This window comes from Saccopteryx leptura, chromosome 10, assembly GCF_036850995.1.
Source record: "Saccopteryx leptura isolate mSacLep1 chromosome 10, mSacLep1_pri_phased_curated, whole genome shotgun sequence".
Lineage (NCBI taxonomy): Eukaryota > Metazoa > Chordata > Mammalia > Chiroptera > Emballonuridae > Saccopteryx > Saccopteryx leptura.
Genome location: NC_089512.1, coordinates 14056719 through 14074006, shown reverse-complemented (window position 1 = coordinate 14074006; position 17288 = coordinate 14056719). Strand labels below are relative to the sequence as shown.

General features: G+C 45.0%; 1 protein-coding gene and 1 long non-coding RNA gene across 4 annotated transcripts in view; one reads left to right on the top strand and one right to left on the bottom strand.

Annotated features, from left to right (window-relative positions):
- Window positions 1-17288, top strand: part of LOC136382571 (uncharacterized) — a 420231-nt gene that overhangs the window by 122824 nt on the left and 280119 nt on the right. The gene's annotated exons all lie outside the window — the stretch shown is intronic.
- The window catches only part of SCN10A (sodium voltage-gated channel alpha subunit 10), a 97283-nt gene that overhangs the window by 39410 nt on the left and 40585 nt on the right, over window positions 1-17288 (bottom strand). For all 3 annotated transcript variants that reach the window (XM_066352121.1, XM_066352122.1, XM_066352123.1), the window contains 2 exons: window positions 11152-11390; window positions 9321-9494 (listed from right to left, as the gene is read on the bottom strand). In XM_066352121.1, coding sequence (XP_066208218.1) covers window positions 9321-9494; window positions 11152-11390 — 413 coding nt within the window. The remainder of the gene's footprint in view (window positions 1-9320; window positions 9495-11151; window positions 11391-17288) is intronic.

Below are 17288 nucleotides of genomic sequence, written 5' to 3'. Positions count from 1 at the left end.
AATCATCAGTTTTTTGTTGTGTCACCTTAGTTGTTCATTGATTGCTTTCTCATATGTGCCTTGACTGTGGGCCTTCAGCAGACCAAGTAACCCCTTGCTCAAGCCAGTGACCTTGGGTCCACGCTGGTGAGTTTTGCTCAAACCAGATGAGCCCATGCTCAAGCTGGTGACCTCGGGGTCTTGAACCTGGGTCCTCCGCATCCCAGTCCGACGCTCTATCCACTGCACCACCACCTGGTCAGGCAAGGGCCATGATATTCTTAAAGAAGTCAGACAAGGTGAGTGGCTTCCCTAAAGACACAGACATAGTCAAGGCAATTGCAGTAATTAAGATGGTGTGGGATACCAAGATGGCAGTGGAGTAGGCAGATGTACAGTCTCCCAGCTCACACCCCCAAACTGGATTACAAATTAATTTAGGAACAATTAGCATGAAAAACCAACTCTGGACTACAAGAATAGCTCTCAAAAACCAAGGAGCAAAGAAGAAGCAACACCGAGCCTGGTAGGAAGCATTGAGGAGCAGTGGGTCTCTCCTGCTTACAGGAACAGGGGGGGTGGTGAGGCTGAGCTTAGAAGGGCTCTCATTCCAAGGAAAAGAGTAGAAAATATCACTCACAGCCACTTGCCCGGGGACCTGGGAACGAGGTGTACTGAAAGGGCTGGCTTATCTTCCAAAACGAAAGGGGGGAGAGAGAGACAGATGGTGACAGGCAGAGGAATGCATGGGAGGACCTGAGAAGCTGACTCATCCAGTGCTGGAGGCAGTCATAGCTGGGGGAGGGGTTGATCCTTCCATATAACACAAGACTAAAGTGGTTCCAGGTCACCTATCTCAAGATATCTCTCCAGCTCCAATCAGTGCAACAAGACACAGCTGAAAACAAAAAGTGGGGAGGAGGGGCAGTAATTCAAGTCTCCATGGAGATCTGAGATACACTCCCCGTACTAAAGCTGAGAAAACACCCCGCCCCCAGAAATAGTAACTGGCAGATCAGGCCTTCAGAGTCTCAGGTTACACCCACTGCATTCCTGGATACAGTTTCAAATAAGCCCCCTGCTGAGATCAGTAAACAAGACTACCACATGTTAAGAAAACTGAGAAGAAAACAAACAAATCAACTTCAAAGCCTCTCTACTAGAAAAGCCAAATCCAAAAGTGGATTACAAATAACAGCTGATGCCAACCCAAGAAGACCTAGAAATAACACAACTGAAAACTGGAGGCAGACAACACCAAGCCTAGACTCAATCAGCTCTACAAACAATACACCCAAACACACAGACATAATGAAAAGACAGAGAAGTGCAATCCAAATGAAACCACAAGAGAAACCTCCAGGAAATGAACTGACTGATATGGAAATAACCAAACTTCTGGATGCAGAGTTTAAAATAATGATTGTAAGGATGCTTAGGGATCTTAGAACAACAATGGATGGTCATTATGAACACCTAAATAAAGAAATAGCTAGTATAAAAAAGGACATTAAAATATTAAAAAAAGAATCAGTCAGAGATGACAAATACAATGTCAGAAATGAAGACCACAATGGAAGGAATTAAAAACAGGATGGATGAAGCTGAGGATCAAATCAGCAAGTTGGAGGACAAGTTGAATGAAGGCATGGAAGCAGAGCAGAAAAAAGAAAAGAGACTCAATAAGTCTGAGGAAACTCTTAGAGAGCTCTGTGACAACATGAAGAGAAATAACATCTGCATCATATGGGTTCCTGAAGAAGAGAAAGAACAAGGGATAGAGACTTTATTAATCAAATCATAGCTGAAAACTTCCCTAAATTAATGCAAGAAAAACTCTTCACAAGTTCAAGAAGCACAGAGAACTTCATTAAAGAGAATCTCAAAGAAATCTACACCAAGACACATCATAATTAAAATACCAAAGCTAAGTGATAAAGAGAAAATATTAAAAGCTGCTAGAGAAAAAAGGTTATCACTTACAAAGGAGCCCCCATAAGGATGAGATCTGACTTCTCAACAGAAACATTTGAGGTCAGAAGGGAATGGCAAGAAATATTCCAAGTAATGCAGAACAAGAACCTACAATGAAGACTACTTTATCCAGCAAGGCTATCACTTAAAATTGAAGGAGAAATAAAAAGCTTCCCATACAAAAAAACAACAACAAAACAACTCAAGGAATTCATTACAACCAAACCAAGGCTGCAGGAAATGTTAAAGGGCCTGTTGTAAACAGATCAAAGTGCTATATCAAAAGAATATAGCAAAAGAGGAATACAGCTTTAAAGAATAAAATGGCAATAAACAACTACATATCAATAATAACCTTAAATGTAAATGGATTAAATGATCTGATCAAAAGACATAGGGTAGCTGCATGGATAAGAAAACAGGACCTATACATATGCTGTCTACAAGAGACACACCTTAAAACAAAAGATGCACATAGACTGAAGGTAAAAGAATGGACAAAAATATTTCATGCAAATGGAAATGAAAAAAAAGCTGGGATAGCAATACTTATATCAGACAAAATGGACTTTAAAACAAAGTAAGAGATAAAGAAGGCCACTACATAATGATAAAGGGAGCAATCCAACAGAAAGATATAACCATTATAAATATCTACGCACCTAATATAGGAACACCTAAATATATAAAGCAGACTTTGATGGATATAAAGGGCAAGATCAACAGCAATACTATAATAGTAGGGGATTTCAATACCCCACTAACATCACTAGATAGATCCTCAGGAAAGAAATTAACAAAGAAACAGCAGACTTAAAGGACATACTAGATCAACTGGATTTAATAGATATCTTCAGAACCTTTCACCCTAAAGCAACAGAATATACATTTTTTTCAAGTGCTCATGGTATATTCTCTAGGATAGACCACATGTTAGGCACAAAAGTGGTCTCAACAAATTTAAAAATATTGAAATCATATCAAGCACTTTTTCTGATCACAATGGCATGAAACTAAAAATCAACCACAAAAGAAAAACTCAAAAATTCTCAAACACATGAAAACTAAATAGTAGGTTGTTAAATAATGAATGGATTAACAATGAGATCAAAGAAGAAATAAAAATATTCCTAGAAACGAATAATAATGAGCATACAACAACTCAAAATATATGAGACACAGCAAAAGCAGTACTGAGAGGGAAGTTTATAGCACTATAGGCACACTTTAAGAAACTAGAAAAAGCTCAAATAAACAACTTAACCCTGCATCTAAAAGAACTAGAAAAAGAACAGCAAGTAAAGCCCAGATGTAGTAGAAGGAAGGAAATAATAAAGATCAGAGCAGAAATAAATAACATAGAGGCTAAAGAAACAATACAGAGGATCAATGAAACTAGGAGCTGGTTCTTTGAAAAGGTAAACAAGATCAATGAACCTTTAACTAGACTCACCAAGAAATAAAGAGAGAGGACTCAAATAAATAAAATTAAAAATGAGAGTGGATAAATAACAACTGATGCAACAGAAATACAAAATATTGTAAGAAAATACTACGAAAAACTGTATGCCAAAAAACTAGACAACCTAGATGAAATGGACAAATTCCTTGAAAATACAATCTTCCAAAAATCAATCTGAAAGAATCAGAAAACCTAAACAAACCAATTACAACAAATGAGATAGAAACAGTTATCAAAAAACTCCCAACAAAGAAAAGTCCGGGGCCTGATGGCTTCACAAGTGAATCCTACCAAATATTCAAAGAAGAACTAACTCCTATCCTTCTCAAGCTATTTCAAAAAATTCAAGAGGAAGGAAGACTTCCAAGCTCCTTTTATGAGGTGAGCATAATTCTGATTCCAAAACCAGGCAAAGACAACACAAAGAAAGAAAATTATAAGCCAATATCCTAGATGAATATAGATGCTAAAATCCTCAACAAAATATAAATATTAGCAAACCAGATCCAGCAATATATGAAAAAAATCATACACCATGATCAAATGGGATTTATTCTTGGGAGTCAAGGCTGGTACAATATTTGCAAACCAATCAATGTGATTCATCACATAAACAAAAGGAAGGAGAAAAACCACATGATAATTTCAATAGATGCAGAAAAAGCATTTGATAAAATTCAGCACTCATTCATGATCAAAACTCTCAGCAAAGTGGGAATACAGGGAATATACCTCAACATGATAAAGGCCATCTATGACAAACCCACAGCCAACAATGGGCAAAAAATTAAAAGCAATCCTCTTAAGATCAGGAACAAGGCAGGGGTGTCCCCTTTCACCACTCTTATTCAACATAGTTCTGGAAGTCCTAGCCACAGCAATCAGACAAGAAGAAGAAATAAAAGGCATTCAAATTGGAAAAGAAGAAGTAAAACTATCATTATTTGCAGATGATATGATACTGTATATAGAAAACTCTAAAGTCTCAGTCAAAAAACTACTGGACCTGATAAATAAATTCAGCAGGGTAGCAGGATATAAAAATAATACTCAGAAATCAGAGGCATTTTTATACACCAACAATGAACTGTCAGAAAGAGAAATTAAGGAAACAATCCCCTTCACTATTGCAACAAAAAAAATAAAGTACCTAGGAGTAAATTTAACCAAGGAGATTAAAGACTTGTACTCGGAAAATGATAAAACATTGATAACAGAAATCAAGGAAGATACATACAAGTGAAAGCATATACTGTGCTCATGGTTAGGAAGAATACACATCATTAAAATGTCTATATTACCCAAAGCAATTTATAAATTCAATGCAATACCAATTAAAATACCAATGACATACTTTAAAGATATAGAACACATATTCCAAAACTTTATATGGAACCAAAAAAGAACATGAATAGCCTCAGCAATCTTAAAAAGGAAGAATAAAGCAGGAGGTATCACATTTCCCGATATCAAGTTATACTACAAGGCCATTGTACTCAAAACAGCCTGTTACTGTCATAAGAACAGGCATATAGATCAATGGAACAGAACAGAGAACCCAGAAATAAACCCACAGCTTTATGGACAACTGATATTTGACAAAGGAAGTAAGAGCATACAATGGAGTAAAGACAGCCTCTTTAATAAATGGTGTTGGGAAAATTGGACATCTACCTGCAAAAAAATGAAACTAGACCACCAGCTTACACCATTCACAAAAATAAATTCAAAATGGATAAAAGTCTCAAATGTAAGCCATAAAACCATAAGCATCTTAGAAGAAAACATAGGTAGTAAGCTCTCCGACATCTCTTGCAGCAATATATTTGCCAATTTATCTCCACAGGCAAGTGAAATAAAAGACAGGATAAACAAATGGGACTATATCAAACTAAAAAGCTTTTGCACGCTAAAGACAATAAGAACAGAATAAAAAGACAAACTACACAATGGGAGAACATATTCGACAATACGTCTGATAAGGGGTTAATAACCAAAATTTATAAAGAACATGTAAAACTCAACATCATGAAGACAAACAATCCAATCAAAAAATGGGCAAAAGAAATGAATAGGCACTTCTCCAAAGAGGACATACAGATGGCCAATAGGCATATGAAAAATGCTCAACATCACTACTCATTAGAGAAATGCAAATTAAAACCACAATGAGATATCACCTCACACCTGTCAGAATGGTGCTCATCAACAAAACAACACAGGATAAGTGCTGGCGAGGATGTGGAGAAAAGGGAACCCTCCTGCACTGCTGGTGGGAATGCAGACTGGTGCAGCCTCTGTGGAAAACAGTATGGAGATTCCTCAAAAAATTAAAAATCGAACTGCCTTTTGACCCAGCTATCCCACTTTTAGGAATATACCCTAAGAACACCATAGCACTGTTCCAAAAGGAGAAATGCACCCCCATGTTTATGGCAGCATTGCTCACAATAGTGAAGATCTGGAAACACCCCAAGTGTCTGTCAGTGGATGAGTGGACTAAAAAGCTTTGGTACATATATACTATGGAATACTACTCAGCCATAAGAAATGATGACATCGGATCATTTACAACAACATGGATGGACCTTGATAACATTATACTGAGTGAAATAAGTAAATCAGAAAAAACTAAGAACTATAGGATTCCATACATAGATGGGACATAAAAATGAGACTCAGAGACATGGACTAGAATGTGATGGTAATGGGGGCGGGGGGGCTAGGGAGGGGATTGAGGGAGAGGAGGGGCACAAAGAAAACCAGATAGAAGGTGACAGAAGACAATTTGACTTTGGGTGAGGGGTATGCAACATAATCAAATGTCAACATAATCTGGAGATGTTTTCTCTGAACATATGTACCCTGATTTATCAATGTCACCTCATTAAAATTAATTTAAAAATAAAAAGATGGTGTGGCATTGGTACAGGGTGGACCAATGGATACAGTAATAGAAGAAGGCTCTAAATGACGGGAAAGAAACGATTTTATTTTGAGAAGGAAGGAAAAGCAAAAATGAAGACAATTGTCTTTTCTTCCTTCTTTCCTTTTTTTCCTCTCCTCTTTTTCTATCCTTCCTTCTTTCAGTCAACAATAGGTATGTATTGAGTCTCTGCTCTGTGCTGGACCTTGTTCTCGGCTCTTGGGATAGAATGGTGAACCAGGGAACTCTGGGTTTTGTCTCATGGACTATCAAGATAACTGTAAAGTGTGAAAACAAACAAACAAAAAAACCAAAAAAAGAACAAGTTAATTTGATGAGGGAATCCATCTTTAGATAACGGGGTTGGGGAGGATCTCCCGGAGTAGGTGCTGTGTGAGTTAAGCCAAGAAAGATGAGAATGAAGGCGCTAAGTAAAGACGAGAGGAACAGATGCTCACAGGCCCAAGAAGGGAATGGTTCTGTCCTGTGAGGAAGGGACAGGAGGCCTCTGGCTGGAGCAAAACGAGCCAGAGGAGACTGAAGAGGTAGGGGGCGCTGGTTATGCGGAACTTCACGGACCTCCACAAGGACTCTGGACTGTATTCTCAGAGCCCTGGGAAACCACCGAAGAGTCACTTGTAAGAAACGTGCCATACTAACGTAGGACGATAGTAACAGGGGAAACGGTGCGTGCGTATGTACGTATGGGGGTGGGGTGGGTATGGGAAGTCTGCACCATCTGCTTGTTTCTGAAAAATCTAAAGCTGTTCTAAAAAAAAAAGAATAAAGCTCGCTAGTGAAAAACCAGGCGGTGTGAGCTTTCTGCAGTGCTGTCCGCGGCGCGGGAGCAGACGCGGCAGAGAGAAACGCTTGGCTTCAAGTCCGAGAGGGGGTTCTGCCAAACACAAACTGCGAAGGGCTGGAGGGAAAGGTGCCTGGGTTTATTTTCAGGGGCCTGGAAATATTAATGGACCATCAAATCTAAGCCAGATAATGAGGGAGGGACGTGAAGATGGGGGGAAGAGGAGGACGGAAAGACGCTAAAGCGTGGGGTTGGCGGCCCTAGTTAGGGTTTGGAGAGCCTATCGGCTTGTCAGGATCAGGGAGGTGGGGACAGGGAGCAGGTGCCCAGGGAGTTCTGCGGGCCCAGGTTGCGGCGTAACCCCGCCCGCTCTGGATTGAGACTATAGGCCTCACGGAATCAGAACGAAAGTAGCACGTAGACCTTAAAACACCAGGCTTGTGCTTCCCCAAGGGTACCAAAAACATTCATATTTTATTAGGAAAGTAACTGTAGGCCCTCCCAGGATCTCGGGAGCATGGAATCTTGCTTCCTCACTGACAACGCAAACGTCTCACATCGGCCGTGAGCTTAGGCGTCTGCCTCTTGTCCTTTTCTAGATACTTAGGTATCTGTCTTTCTAAAAATGTGACTTGATTCCGATCTGCTCATGTTTCCAGGTTATGGATAAAGAGCCCCGAGGGCCCACGCTGCCCCTTTCCTCCATAGGATGGTGGGGGCACCATCACCTCAGGCGGATGTCATCAACCAGTGGGTCATGGCACGAATGTGTCCCAGGACATGGTGTTTGGCCTTTAGAGTGGTTTTTTTTTTTTTTTTTTAATTAAATTACTAGTCAATATTAAAAATATTCACATAAAAAGCTGGATTTCTGGTTTCTCATTAAAAATTGGAAGCCTGGACAATAATGGACAGGGCCACTGTTGGCACGAGTCACACTGATTTCGGTGTACGAGCCCCTCCCTGGAGCTGTGCTCTGTGCTGGGCCTGCCTAGGTCGGACGGAGTCGTCCTGCCTGTCCCGTGGGACAGATACCTAGGGCTGAGGTCTCCTCCTCAGCCAGCTTTAGTCCAGCGCCTGCCTGGTTCCTGTGGGCACTGGCGTTTGCCACCCTGAGGCAGCTACACCAGGTCCCGGGGCTCAGTGCTGGGTCCCCACTAGGGCCCCAAGCAGGCTTTCTGACCTAGAAATGCGCTGGGTGAGATTTCCAAGCACTGTCCCCTTCATTTTGTCATCTCTCCAAAGCTACAGGCTGGCCCCCTGTTGGCACTGAGGGAGGACTGAGAACAAACACACCTTGTGCTAACAAACCATGCCATGTCTTCGGCCTCTGGCTCTCTCCCAAGAGCCAGTGAGACACCACACTTTCTCCAGATGGCCCGGGAAATGGGGAGACCCCCAGGGACCCCAGACTCTCCTGGCAATCTGACCACTCTGACAGATGTGGCTCTTATAAGAGGGGGTAGCTTGTGGGCAGTGGGGCACCAGCGACTTGAATAGAACTCGTCCTGCAGAGGGCGCCCCAGAGTTGATTTTTGGAGAAGAGTCAGGCCATGAGGCTTGTAGGTGGCAGTTTCTGAGGCGTGTGAGACATGGGGGGGGGCTAAGATTTGGGGCCCTGGAGAATGAGAGGATGACCTCCGTGAGGCGGGAGGAGCTGCGACCCTGGAGTCAATCAATCTGGCGTTGAAATGCAGGTGTGCCCTCTTGCTCAGCAGCCCAGAGGCTATGGGTCATCATTCAGTGACCCTTCACCTCAGTAATCCTCATCTAGCCAGCATGATACTAAAAGCAACTCTCTCTCTCTGAGGGTTTCTGTAAGTATGAAAGAAGGCATGTTATGTCAAGGGATTGGTACTGTGTCCACCACATGGTCAGTGCTTAGGAGACAGTAGCTGCTATGACTGTCATTGTTATTGTCATTTGATAAGAGGACAGGAGGGTGCTGGCAAGTCCCCTCTGGGGGCAGTTGAGGGGACCCAGGCTGGAGAGGAGAAGAAGGCATGCCCCCACTTTGAGTAAGTGAAAGGCACCAAGTCTCCAGCTTCTAGAAGCTATGCCCTGCCTGCCTCCCACAGGGATGGAAACGGAGGAGGGAACTGGCTGGTGGGGTCCCCGAAGGACATGATCTGTTCCCCCGGGGTGAGCGTCCCCAAGTCACCAAGAGAGAACGTTACCAGGCGGAAGGACCGCAGCACCGCCATTCCGCCCTTCTTGGCCGAGCTCAGCTCTATCAGGCTCACGGTGACAATGATGCAGTCGAAAATGTTCCACCTCTTCTGGAGGTAATAGTAGGGGTCAAAGGCAATGATTTTGAAGACCATTTCAGCAGTAAAAAACATGGTGAAGACCTGCGGATGGGGAACAAGGATCCATCTCAGCAAGCGTCCACGGGGTCAGGGGACAGTGACAAAGAGGGTGGCAGAGAAATGCCTTTTTTATTTTTATTTTATTTTATTTTTTGTAAAATAGCAAATCTTTTTACCTTGTCTTTATTCAGTTTCTACATGATCTGCGGGCTCCTGAAGGATTGGGGGTGGGAACACTCAGTGTGGCAGCCGAGAGAAATCCCTGGACCAGGGCTCACGGCACGCCTCAGTGTTTGCACATGAGTGGTGGCAGAAGGGGAGTAAGCAGATAACCGTGGGATAATCATTATTACATAATTACGTTAATGAGAAGCCAATCTACTTCAGTAGTTTAAAAGCATGGATTCTGGGGCAACACAGACCCAGGTAAAAATCCCAACTCAGCCATTCCCTAGCTCGTGTAAGCTTGGGCAAGTCACGCATCCTCTCTGTACCCTGATCTCCTCATCTGGATAACGGACATAAAAATGAGGCGATGCATGTTCAGGTCTCAGCAAAGGTCCTAGCAGACAGTCATCACTAATAAATAATAGCTATTAGCAAGAACAAAAATAACACACTGTCTCTAAGATTCTTTACATCTCTGAGCATCTTGAACTGTCTCAGGACAGAACTCTGACATTGAAAGAGGTCAGGACCGGGCTCAGGTCACACAACAACCAGCAGGGAAGGGAGACAGGTAAGAAGAGAGCAGAGATCGGGGGCAGTAGCTTTTTTCTCACTTGCTTTCATCAAAGCCTGTCGCCAGCCTGAGAGACAGGATTGCATCCTTTTTACTGAGAAGGGACAAGTGAGAGTTGAATGGACTTGGCTAATGCCACACACTGCAACTGTGTAATTCGAAACGCACCCATGGAGTGCTCTCTGTGGCATGGTGGGGGATGGGGTTAAGGTCCTGTGTGCTGGAGATACCTGGTTCAACTCTCGCTTCACCTGCACCAGCTGTGACACCTTGGGCAGGATACTTAACCTCTCTGAGTCTTACTGCTTTCTTTTGGGCTGTGACAGTGATGATAACCTCAGAGTACTGTGATTCTGAGATAACTCTTCTAAAGCACCTGACTCATTGTAGGCACCAAAAAATAAAGACCTGCCTTTCTTTGCTTTCTAAAAATGGCACCCTGCTCTGTCACAGTGGTAAAGGCTTTTCTCTCCCTTGCCTCAACTTTTCCAACTGTAAAATGGGGGCGTGGACCCAAAACTCTCTACCATAAAGCCCTCTGTGGTCTATGCTGACTTCTCTCCCTCTCTTTCCATTTCTCCTTGTCTGGAAGAAAGCTGGCCTGTCCACACTGGTCCTTACATAGGAAAGTGATGCGTATGCTTAATTCAAGGTAGAGACATCTGAAGTCAGGAGAATTCAAGTGGCTGTCTTGAGTTCTGTAAAGGGGGATCCAGTCGCCCCTAGGTCGGGGCTTTCTGGGTCCACTTCCCTGTGTTCACTCATCCCAAAGCGATTTCCTCTGGCTCAGCCTGGTCCTCTGGACTTGACTTCCTGAACTCAGTGTCCACGCATCTCCCACACTGCTCCTCTGCTCCCAGCTCACTAGACCGACACTCCGACCAAGGAGGGCATGCCGTCACCCCACCCCAAGCTCCCCAGCCACGGTGACACGGGCAGTGGCTGCCGGACACTCACAATGTTGCCTATCTGGAACATGACTTCGAAGGTGTGGCTCATGCCGTAGTGCTCCATGGCCATGAAGACTGTGTTCACCACGATGCACAAGGTGATGGCGAGCTCCGCAAAGGGGTCCGTCACAATCCTGAACAGAAACTTCTTGAGTTTCACCCACGTGGGGCAGCACTCCCAGATCAGATACTTCTTCGCCAAGCTGATCAAGCAGGGTGGGCACCTCTGTTCAGACTCCTCAAGTTCTGCATCACAGGTGTAGTCAATGACAGCTGTCAGTCATATGTCACCTCAGAGCCCCATCCTATAGCCATCCCTAGACCAGGTCATTACTAACAGCCAGCACTGCCAATCTCCACTTCAGCCTTCCCTTTCTCTGATTACTATTGTCTCCTTTTTGACATTCCTTTAGTCCAGCAGCTCCAATCCAGTCTCTGTCCCCATCCAGTCCTCCAAACCATGGACCCTACACTTTTTAACTGCTCATCACCTATTCATGCCTTTACTTCTCAACTTACCTAGGGTAGAGTCCCTGTCCATCTCTCTATTCCTTTGCAGACACCCTCAATACCCTTGCCCCTCTCTCCCTTCCATTGTACCTGTCCGGAAGAACCCCAACCCTGAATAAACCCAAAGCATAGATTTCTCTCCACCTGCACCCGATCAGCTGGACCTGATTGGGAAAAGTACACAACTGTGCTGACTGGTCCCACTAGGGACTCATGAGTCCCAATTTGTCCCGGCCCAGAAATCCTGCCATGTTTCTCCAGTTCAGTCCAGCCCTTCAACTTTCCAGACATTTATTTCTCACTTCCTCCAACTTCCATCTCCCTCTCCCCACTCCTCTCTCTGGCACTAAGTAGAAGCACCGGAAGTAGCGCTAAGTGAAGAATCTTACAGGGACGCCATTGTGGCAGGAAGCAGCCTATCCGTGAGGCAGGACAGGAAGAGATTCAGCTTTGTCAACAGCCTTAACTTTGCTGATCTTGATTGTCTGGGGAGGGGTGGGGGATACAGAGACTAAAAGAATCATGCCCTTGCTAGCTTGCAACATGATCATAACTCTTTTGCAAAAATACTATTTTAGAAAGGACTCTTCTCCTTTCCTTCTGTCACTGTTAAAGAGGTGTCCCCCTGCAATAACAGCCGATGTCTTCATTTGTGCATTCTCTCTTGCTAGCCACTTCAAAGATCTATGGAAAGTTCTCTCTTTTTCCTTTATGTTCACTCTCTCCCATTCTCACAGATCCTCCCCAATAACATGTAAGTGTCCTTTTTAAAAAGCCACGTAAGAAAACCAAACAATCTTCCTTCAACTCTACTTACACCATAGTGTCATTTTACAATACTATCTCTTCCTCTTCACAGAAAAACTTCTTGAAAAAGTTGTCTATGTATAATATCTCCACTTCTTTACCTCTCATTTATTTTCAGCCCCCTCCAAGGTGGCGTCTGCCTCCCCCCCCTCCCCGATTCCACCAATCCTCTCTTGCCCAGTCACCAAAGATATCCCTATGTCTAAAGCCCTGGACTTAATCTTACTTGATGTTTCTACAGCATTGCCTCTTTTGACCCTTCTGTTTTTCCGTAAGGAATTTAGACCCTTGACTGTGGGTTTTGGTCCTCTGGGTCTTCTCCTATTTCTAGGCATTCCTTCTGAGCCCTCCCCTGCTGGTTCCATTTCTTCTGTTCAATCATTAAATGTGGGTGTTTCTTAGAACTCTGTCCCCGGTCTTCTTCTTATCTTCCTTCATTCCCTTAACGTCATCGACCCATTTGCACCATTTCAAAATTACCGTCTATATTCAAACTGCTTCCAGTTATGTATTTCTAGGCCACTCTCAACTTCTAAGCTCTAGACCTGTGTATATACCGACTTCCTACTGGGCATCCCTACCTGGGTGTCGCAGGGGCTCCTGCAACTCAGTGCGTTCCAGACTCAACTCAGGATCTTCCCCGCTCACCTTTCCCCAGTGGATCCCCGGGTCCCCCCTGAAGTGTTCCCTTTGTCACGGCACCAGCATCCCTTCAGTTGCTTATGCCAGACAATGTGAGCTACCAAGTCTTGAATCCTGCGCTCGTCAGATAGCTCTCCTTCCTCAGATCCTTCTGTTTCCCATCACCCCCACTGCCACCACCCCGGAGTCCAGGCACTGCCTTCTCTCCCCTGGTTTCTTGCTAACTGGTTCCCCTGCCAACGCCCTTTCCCTCTTAATTGCGTTCTCTGTGTGTATCCAGAGTAACCTTTATAAAATGCAAATGTAGCTCCTTTGCCTCCAGTCCTTTAGTGGCACCTCACTGCTCTTAGGACAAAGTCCAACATCCTTAATTTGGTCTAGGAAGCTCTGTGGTCTGGCCCCAGTGCACCTCTCTAGGCTTATCTTAAACCTCTCTCCTCCTGGCTCTCTGTGCTCCAGCTCCAGCTCCAGCAGGTTGTTTTGTTTCTTCAGGGGTTACGCTCTCTTCTGCTTCGGGGATCTTGCTACTGTTTCTATCTGGAATACATCCCTAACCCCTGGCTCAACTTGCCGTCTCGCTTAGCACTGGGCGCCTCTTACAACTCAGTGCCCCAGCAGTAACTGGGTCCATGTCCCCCTCTCCCACTCAGTGTGAGGGCAGAGACTGGGTTGTGTTCATGCTGTGCTCCTGCTTCTGGTCTTCTGGTTTGGAAAACTGTCGAGTCTTAGCTTGTATGCCGAGCATAGATAGTTCACCTTCCTCAACTTCAGGGAGCTGCCAAGTTCTTATTGGCTTGGGCCAAACTTTCTCAAGCACGATGCCCCCCACCCCTCAAAGTGGTGGCCTTTGTAAATTCTATCACAATTCTGACAGCATCAAGTGTCCTTCATGGATTCCACGGGTATAGAAGACATAACGCTCAACCAGAAAAGATCACAGCTCATCTGCCCTATGCTCAAAAACCTTTGACCCCTTTGACCTTACCTAATGTCACCTTTACTCAGATTCTTTTAAAAATATCACTGTTTCTCCTGCCTTTCCCAGTCTACTCTCTCAATATCTTCCTTGAGGGGAAGTTTGTCTTGCCTCAGGGCATCTGACAATTCCTGTCCATCAGTTCCAGTCATTATAAATTAGAACACCCCCCCCCCCCACGACACACACACCATAGAACCTTTGTGCATCACACTTATTTATCATTCATTCAACAACTATTTGTTGAGTACCTACTATGTGCCAAGCACTTCCCTTCTAGGCACTGGAGAGCCAGCCGTGAGCCAAACAGACACACCTCTGCCCTTGTGGAACTCCTAACCTACTGTATATTCCACTGCCTTATGGATGAGAAGACTGAGGCACAGAATGCTCCTGGAGCCCTGAGATCACACAGCTTACCGTGAGTGGCAGAGCCAGGATGCAAACCCAGACAGCTGGGCTCGCGGCCTGTGTGCCTTCCTACCCACGGCCTTTCAACCAACCGAGACTGCCTTTGTTTTTACCTAAGTCCAGATGAGTTTCGGGCACCCGTTTTTGTTCATTGCTGTAAAATTTGCATTGCATTCGCTGTTCATTTGTCTGGAACTCCCCCCCCCCCCCCCTGCAAGGTCCTCACCAGGCCGATTCCCTTACTTCATCCAGATTTCTGGTCTCAGGGAACAGAACCTTCCACAACCGCCCCATCTAAAAACAGCCCCTTCTGTAACCTCTTATTCTCCATCTCCTTTCTTACGTAACTTCTTCTCTTACTTCTCGTCACTATCTGGATATCTCTTTGTGTTTATCTTATGTCTTACTCGGGCCCCCAGGACGTGGATTCCGTGAGGACTGGCTTCAATCTCGTTCACCCCTGACTCTTCAGCAACCCGAACAATGCCAGCCCCATAGCAGGTGCTCAACAATTTTTTTTTTTTTTTTTTCTGAAGCTGGAAATGGGGAGAGACAGTCAGACAGACTCCCGCATGCGCCCGACCGGGATCCACCCGGCACGCCCACCAGGGGCGAAGCTCTGCCCACCAGGGGGCGATGCTCTGCCCCTCTGGGGCGTCGCTCTGCCATGACCAGAGTCACTCTAGCGCCTGGGGCAGAGGCCAAGGAGCCATCCCCAGCGCCCGGGCCATCTTTGCTCCAACGGAGCCTTGGCTGTGGGAGGGGAAGAGAGAGACGGAGAGGAAGGAGGGGGGCTGGAGAAGCAAATGGGCGCTTCTCCTATGTGCCCTGGCCGGGAATCAAACCCGGGTCCCCCGCACGCCAGGCCAACGCTCTACTGCTGAGCCAACCGGCCAGGGCTCAACAAATTTTTGTTGATGAGTGAATACATTAAAAAAGAGGGAAGGAGGAGGCTTGATAGTTCTGGGGAATAAATGCAAAAGCAAACTGTTTGTACTTAACATTTGCTGTCTGATGACTCAACCACCACCACCACCACAACAAAAATCCCAGCAGCCCATCTGCCCAACAAAAGACCAGGGATGTGGCATCAGGTGTGCAGACACTATTACAATGAAAAGTAATTGTTAAATAATCATCAATGAGAAAAAATAATATGAGTGTATACACACTGTTGTTACTGGAGTGTACATTTATCTTAAGAGACAAACTCAGGTATGCAAGAAATGTAACTTAAGGGTCTTCCCCTCCCCCATAATTGCATTCACTTAACACATCAAGGAGCTGACCTGGGGCATTTGTTTTGGTCAATTCAGTGTTTGTGATTACTTCATTATCTGAGATTGTGTTGGAGTTCTGGGGCCCCCCCCCCGGGGGGGAGGGAGGGTCGTGCTGGTCCTTGGTCATTGCCAAGGGCATTTAATTGAGTCAGCATGGTTCCTAGGCTGGCTTCTGTGGGAGAGCGTGTAGGTGGCTGCTCCCTCTCTGCGCCTCCAGGTTCCCTGCTTGGCTCTCACTCACGGCCTTCCCTAGCTCCCCAGAGGGCGAGTGGGGCCACTGGGCGCTCCTTGAGGCTGCCTCGGGGACCTCTCCACCCAGGCACCTTACCCGTTCATTCTACTCTACCGTTTCTGCACCATGCTGGCTGGGCCTGTGGGTCTCTCTCTAAGGCAGGGGTCCCCAAACTATGGCCCGTGGGCCACATGCAGCCTCCTGAGGCCATTTATCCGGCCCCCACCACACTTCTGGAAAGGGCACTTCTTTCATTGGTGGTCAGTGAGAGGAGCATAGTTCCCATTGAAATACTGGTCAGTTTGTTGATTTAAATTTACTTGTTCTTTATTTTAAATATTGTATTTGTTCCCATTTTGTTTTTTTACTTTAAAATAAGATATGTGCAGTGGCCCCCTGTGTAAAAAGTTTGTGGACCCCTGCTCTAAGGCCTATTCCCTCTAGCTTCACCTAGGAAGCAAGGCACAGATTGGCTTTGGGTTCCAACCCCTTAAGCATGTTTGTTTGTTTGTTTATATTGTCTACCAGCAGTTAGGGTTCAGCCCAGTGCTGGGAGGAGAGCCCAGGGGTCTTCTTTACAGAACACATCTAATATATCCAAGCTTCCTTCTCTAGCCCAGGGCATATTCAATTCATCCAGGGAAGATAAATAACTGAACATGACTGAGGCCATATTGTCCACCCCCTGAGGCAAAATCAAAGCTGGATAAGAAGACAGGCCTTGTGTTCAGGGGGAGGAGGATGCAGCCATGCTCTGGGAACTTGAGGGGTAGGTGACCTTGACTCAGGGTTGGTTGTTCCCTTGGCACGGTGTGAGCGGCTGGGACTCAGGTGCGTCCCTGGGGAGACGGAATAGATTCTCATTCAATTAGTGACACCCTGAATTCACAATAATTTCGTTAAATTGACTAATTTATTTAAATTGTTTTCCAAAGATCAGCATCCCGGGGACTTGAGACTGACATTAAGTTGTAACTGTAAAATTTACAGCCAGGAGCACAGCAGAGTAATTTTGCCACATTTGAAAACTGGAGACTGTTAAATTTCTTGCATACCTGCGTGGCCTCTTACCGTTTCCTGGCGCCTGCCGGATCGGTTCTTAAAACCTAGTTTTGTGGATACATGTGCAGCCAATGTTAATTTGAACAAGAGATGGACTCGGGCATTTCATCCATTGGATTCAATTGGTTTTGAAAAATTATCCACATTAAAAAAAAACAAAGCCCACATTGATTAAGGGTGATGGGGCCCAATGTACAAAAAAGAGGAGCACATAGGATCCCAGG